The 6,569-nt window shown below is 40.8% G+C and overlaps 1 protein-coding gene across 2 annotated transcripts in view; it reads left to right on the plus strand.

Moving 5' to 3' along the window:
• Positions 1-4,675: 4,675 nt before the first annotated feature.
• Positions 4,676-6,569, plus strand: part of rnf125 (ring finger protein 125, E3 ubiquitin protein ligase) — a 4,734-nt gene continuing 2,840 nt past the window's right edge. For both annotated transcript variants that reach the window (XR_003868699.1, XM_029707790.1), the window contains exons 1-2: positions 4,676-4,951; positions 6,384-6,569. The exon at positions 6,384-6,569 is cut by the window's right edge and continues 12 nt beyond it. Coding sequence is in view for 1 of the 2 variants with exons in the window: in XM_029707790.1 (XP_029563650.1) it covers positions 4,848-4,951; positions 6,384-6,569 (290 nt within the window). In the remaining variant the exon portion in view is untranslated. The remainder of the gene's footprint in view (positions 4,952-6,383) is intronic.

Consider the following 6,569-nt stretch of genomic DNA (forward strand, 5'->3'; position numbering starts at 1 on the left):
AATATACTTACTCCTCAATCAGATCAAGGATGTCTTGGTAATTATTTTCATCGACTCTAAGGAAACTATCTGGGGCAGACACTCTTGAAAATCCTGTCTGCCGCTTGTTGTGTGCAACAGTTTCATTTCAATAATAACGTTTTTGTTTCTCAAAATCATTGTCATGTGGTTAATCATAAAAATCTGAAGTAAAATGCAAAAAATCTAAAACTAAAAATGTAACTATGGCGAGCGCACCAGCCTCTGCCACATGGACACACTGATACACTGGGATCCATTGCCGGTGTTGTGCTGAAAATATCCCCACTGCCAGAATTCCCTTCTAATTTCCTTCATTTTGTGTCTAGAGTCAAATAATTTCTGTGGCACACATCAGTCAAATAGTTTCTATAGAACAAACTTCACGTCAGGATAGGCAACCAAAATGAATAATTAATGTATGTGTGTTATATTAAACATAGAGGGAGTAAAATGTTGGCAAGCAATAAACATTTCAGAACAACTATGAATTATTATCCTTACACTTTCAAAAATACTAGTCGAATAAGACATGGGAGAGATGACGAATTTTGGCAAAGAGATTTACTTATAGACTAATACAAAATCAGTAGCGGATTTAGGTACGGGCGACATCTTGCCGAGGCACCCTGGGTGCGGGCGGGCGCTGAAGGGGGTTTTGCCCAGGGCGCCATACAACCTAGAACACCACATACACTTGAAACAAATAGCCAAACCGAAAACTGCAGACAAAAATACTTTCTGCTACTAAAATCCGTGAAATGTAGGCTGAACTGACAGAGTGAAGAGAAGAAATCTCAACTAGCAAACAAGTCGCAGCAATGAACAAAGCGAAAGGGAGGAGAATTCTGGCAGGGGGGAGATTTTCGGCACAACATCGGCTAAAGAAATGAGAGCACAGACCTATACAGAAATGAGAGCACAGACCCATCATCAACTAAGTAAAATACATAGGCCTAAAGCCGATAAATAAAAACTGTTGAAAATATCCTGATGATAATTCTGTTTTTTTTTATCACATTCATCTCTCAGTTCCGCCTGTCTGCCTCCCTTTATATCTGTCTTGACTTGAGCTATTGTTAGTGAAGTTCAACATTGTATGATCACTGGGTCCAGCCAGATGCTGTCGCTTGCGAACTTGCAACATTGCATCAACTAGCCTATTACAGCGGCTGGGCTGGCACCTCAGAATTTCCTGGGCAAGTGAGCTCTGGACAAACAGCTGTTTTTTTAGGACATTTCCAATGGATATATGGGACCATCATATCATGATATTTTGCTCTTTCAGGCGAGGCTTGGTGATTATCGAGGCCGGGAGTGTTGGAAGAATTTTTAAATGACTGAGTAACTATCATTTGCAATGGATAAAAAAAATACTTTGTTGACTTGTGTGAGGCGAAGATAAAATTACTGATAGTTTATGTTTATTAATAGTGTACGTGGTGAGTTAAGACAATCAAAAATCAGACATTGCCAAATGGGCACTTTCCTACATATGCATGCATTCCAGAGAGAGACGCACCATATCTTCACACATATTTTAGATCATTTTCACTGACAGCCGCAACTCAATTAGCAAGACCTATTGCCAAGCGCACTACCCAAATTGCAGGCTTCCCAAATAGGCATAGGCCTACTCACTTGTGATTTGAAACAATCCACAGTAATTTTTTTACTTAAAGAAGCGAATGATTCTCTGTGGCTAAGTCATGCTCCTTGGTGAAGTATTTTGAATGATTTTATTTAGACAGGAGTAATTAGAGTTGAAGTTGGAAGTTTACATACACCTTAGCCAAATACATTTAAACTCAGTTTTTCACAATTGACATTTAATCCTAGTAAAAATTCCTTGTCTTAGGTCAGTTAGGATCACCACTTTATTTTAAGAATGTGAAATGTCAGAATAATAGTAGAGAGAATGATTTATTTCAGCTTTTATTTCTTTCATCACATTCCCAGTGGGGCAGAAGTTTACATAAACTCCATTTGTATTTGGTAGCATTGCCTTTAAATTGTTTCGCTTGGGTCAAACGTTTCGGGTAGCCTTCCACAAGCTTCCCACAGTTCTGCCCACATATTTTCTATAGGGTTGAGGTCAGGGCTTTGTGATGGGTACTCCAATAACTTGACTTTGTTGTCCTTAAGCCATTTTGCCACAACTTTGGAAGTATGCTTGGGGTCATTGTCCATTTGGAAGACCCATTTGCAACCAAGCTTTAACTTCCTGACTGATGTCTTGAGATGTTGCATCAATATATCCACATAATTTTCCTCCTCATGATGCCATATATTTTGTGAAGTCCACCAGTCCCTCCTGCAGCAAAGCACCCCCACAACATGATGCTGCCACCCCCGTGCTTCACGGTTGGGATGGTGCTCGTCGACATGCAAGCCACCCCCTTTTTCCTCCAAACATAACAATGGTCATTATGGTCAATCAGTTCTATATTTGTTTCATCAGACCAGAGGACATTTCTCCAAAAAGTACGATCTTTGTCCCCATGTGCAGTTGCAAACTGTAGTCTGGCTTTTTTATGGCTGTTTTGGAGCAGTGGCTCCTTCCTTGCTGAGCGGCCTTTCAGGTTATGTCGATATAGGACTCGTTTTTACTGTGGATATAGATATTTTTGTACCTGTTTCCTCCAGCATCTTCACAAGGTCCTTTGCTGTTGTTCTGGGATTGATTTGCACTTTTCGCACCAAAGTACGTTCATCTCTAGGAGACAGAACGCGTCTCCTTCTTGAGCGGTATGACGGCTGCGTGGTCCCATGGTGTTTATACTTGCGTACTATTGTTTGTACAGATGAACGTGGTACCTTCAGGTGTTTGGAAATTGCTCCCAAGGATGAACCAGACTTGTGGAGGTCTACAATTGTTTTTCTGAGGTCTTGGCTGATTTCTTTTGATTTTCCCATGATGTCAAGCTAAGAGGCACCGAGTTTGAAGGTAGGCCTTGAAATACATCCTCAGGTACACCTCCAATTGACTCAAATTATGTCAATTAGCCTATCAGAAGCTTCTAAAGCCAAGACATCATTTACTGGAATTTTCCAAGCTGTTTAAAGGCACAGTCAACTTAGTGTATGTAAACTCCTAACCTACTGGAATTGTGATACAGTGAATTATAAGTGAAATAATCTGTCTGGAAACAATTGTTGGAAAAATGACTTGTGTCATGCACAAAGTAGATGTCCTAACCGACTTGCCAAAACTATAGTTTGTTAACAAGACATTTGTGGAGTGGTTGAAAAAAGAGTTTTAATGACTCCAATCAAAGTCTATGTTAACTTCTGACTTCAACTGTATTTACGCCCAGGTGTCGTGATCTTTTCTGTTGGAATCCGGTCCGTCTGCTGGAGAGTCCATCCGAGTTCCTCTCTCTCTTTCTGTTTCCCTGAAGATCAAAGTCTTAAGTGGTTAGAATGGATACCTCAGAGTACCATTCACAAATGTTCTCATAGAATAGAAGTTTCGTCGGTTGTTGGTATTCGCATCCCAGGTTTCCATAATTTCTAGCTGCGGACTAGTAATTAGTATTTAAGATTTGCTCTTATTCTGTAGGGATCGATAGTCTCAGAGTTTAACAATTTCCCGTCGTGTAGCCAATGCTCCACGTGGTATGGTTAGGAATTCAATAACTATTCGCAATCACAGCTCATGCTGTGGGTTTGCTTAGTCTTGGTACTCAAACCTGTGCCACTTCAGCTTACACCGAGGTATGCGTGGTCTGAAGAGGATTTCCTCAGGAGGGGGGTTTATTTGTAACAACAGGAAAGGTGGTTCTTTGATGCCTGATCATGTTTGTGCTCACGGGGGCGTGGCCAATGACTTAGTTCAACTTTAGAGGGAATACAATACTCTCATATTAAAGGTTTAACATCACATTACATCATTTCACAAATAGTTTCATCTTTACTCATTCATTTTATACAAGAATGAGATGCAAACCCCATAACTGAGAAATGTCCACATTCAGATATATAGTTATGTGTGTTTCCTGTCCTCTCTGAGGTCACCAAATGAAACACACTCGTCATAAACGTCCCTTAAGTGTCCACGGACCCTTCCCACCTCCTCACAAGTGGGCATTTTGTTTCATTTTCACATTTTGGGGATTTAGGAGTTCGGCCACGTGAAATCCTTTGTTCTCTCTGTGTCTTTCTCTCTGCATGACCAGGGGGAGAGAGTCTCCACCAGGAATTTACGACCTGAGATAACAGAACCTGTGTGTAGGAGAGAGTAAGAGAGGGGGAAGCCACGATCTATATCCAGAAAGGGCCACGTCATGACACTGTAAAGTAACAAAATGTGGAAAAAGTCAAGGGGTCTGAATACTTTCCGAAGGCACTGTATGTGTTAATGTGTTAGCAGTACGTATCCTGAATACAATTTATGTTTGGCTGTGTGGACTTGGAGACAGACTGCAAGATAACTATTGTGTTCTGTCAGCTTGTGTAACATTTTTATACTCATTGTTTAATAAAATATGTTATATTTTTGCACTACTGTGTGGCCTGCCTCCCATCCCATGCCCTACCTGGTTGTGAGTGTGACACACACACACACCCACACACACACCCACACACACACACACACACACACACACACACACACACACACACACACACACACACACACACACACACACACACACACACACTCCCTCTCCTGGAAATGAGTCCATTCAGTAAAGGAAGTAAATCCAGTCCAAAAAGTCTCTGGGCTGAGCGTAAAAAACACAGTCAGCTGTGTGATCGGAGTTTCCCTCAGAAACACTAGTGTATTCTGTCCCGGGCTGTCTGACGGACAAAACTGTCCCAGCCCAAGTATGGCCCACTCTGCAGCAGGCCTACAGACCCCATCTGAGGATGAGTGTACCATCTGTAGGAGCACCCTGACGGACCCACATCACCCTGATGCCTGTTCTCATGCGTGAGTTACCTCTTTTTATTGTCATATTCTCTGGTGTTATACTGCAGTTACAAGCCTAATCTGTAACTTCATTTGTAGCCAGGTCTTTCTGTTCAAATTTAGTGAATGTAAAGTAGATTCTATTTTACACAGAAGCTTCTCTGTAGCTGTGAACTCCCAGAGATCATGGTTGGTTTATATCAGTCTCTAACCCCAAATAGGTCCAAATAGGTAAATCTTTCTAATGAAATTATTTCAGTGTAAGGAACTCCCTCAAATACATGTTCTATTAGTTCTCTCCATTTCTATGAATAAAGACCATCAGCACAGTGCAAAGAATAGCCTCTGTGTATAAACTCAACATTTATGTTTCTCCTTCACAGTGCTTTTCAATATCACTTGTGAAAAATGATAAACTACTGAGATGAGCTCAGATTGTTTGTAAAAGAGACTAAAGTTTAGTTTAGGTATGTCAGATTGTCAAAGATTACATGCTATGATTTGACTAAAGCCTTCATACTCTAAGTAATGTTCCGATTATTTACTTCCACCACATATGCAGGTCAGTAACACTGAGGGCAATTTCCCCTCACATCACAAAAAATACCTGACTATAGCAAATACTATACTTATAGGGGAGAGTGGGGTAATTTGACATTTTTTTTACATTCAGCATCACTCCGTCAAGGGAAATATAGTATTCTTTCTACCAAAGATATCTACATATATTTCAGGATGTTGTGTATACCTGGTAATAATCAGAATTCATATAAACATTACAGTTTTAAAAACATAGCTTCTGATCTCTTGGCACAACTTACCTCGGGTATGAGGTAAATTGAGCCGCTGGACAGGATAAGTTAAGCCGCCTACAAATTTCTGTACTGAATGAAACATTACCACTACCTTTTTATAACCATGTCCATCTTTATTTCCCAAAGACAATTTAACACAATCACAATCGCTTTTTTGTCTGTTAATCATTTTAAGCATCTTCTGACACAGGCTTAACACCTAACAAACACTTTTTAAATAGGCCAGGTCCTGTTGTTACCTCATATCCCAGCTATATTGCCTTTCATTTTGCCGGAAACAAGGGTGGCTCAACTTACCTCTTTGGCTCAATTTACCACTCTCACCACTATGTTAAACTCTGTTCTTAATAGCAATCAGAAGTAGCCTTTTGAATGAGGATGAGAGTTCTTTAACTATTCCCTTCCATTCTTACGACTAGTGTAGTCTGGATTTATGACATAGCTGCAGTGTTAGTCAATAGCAGCTTCTCACAAAACAGGTTTGATTCTTCCTGTAAGTGTTTACTTCATGACTGAAGAATGTGTCACTTTATCAATGGGCAATAACCACACCTGTGCATGTTGCTTATGCATTTAATTGAATGATGCACTGTAAAATTCAATCTTATGTTTTGTGTGTGTGTGTGTGTGTGTTCCAGGTTCTGCCGCCCATGTCTGACCCGTTCTCTAATGTGGTTACCCCACTGCCCTGTGTGCAGAGCTGAGGCGCAGGTTGATGACATCAGGCCTGTCAGAGTCAAGACAGGGACCATGGTCGTGAGGCTGGGTCAACCTCTACCTGGCTTGTCGGGGCGTTCCACCCCAGCAACAAGATCTGTGGCAGG

The sequence above is a fragment of the Salmo trutta genome, chromosome 22 (genome assembly GCF_901001165.1).
Source record: "Salmo trutta chromosome 22, fSalTru1.1, whole genome shotgun sequence".
Lineage (NCBI taxonomy): Eukaryota > Metazoa > Chordata > Actinopteri > Salmoniformes > Salmonidae > Salmo > Salmo trutta.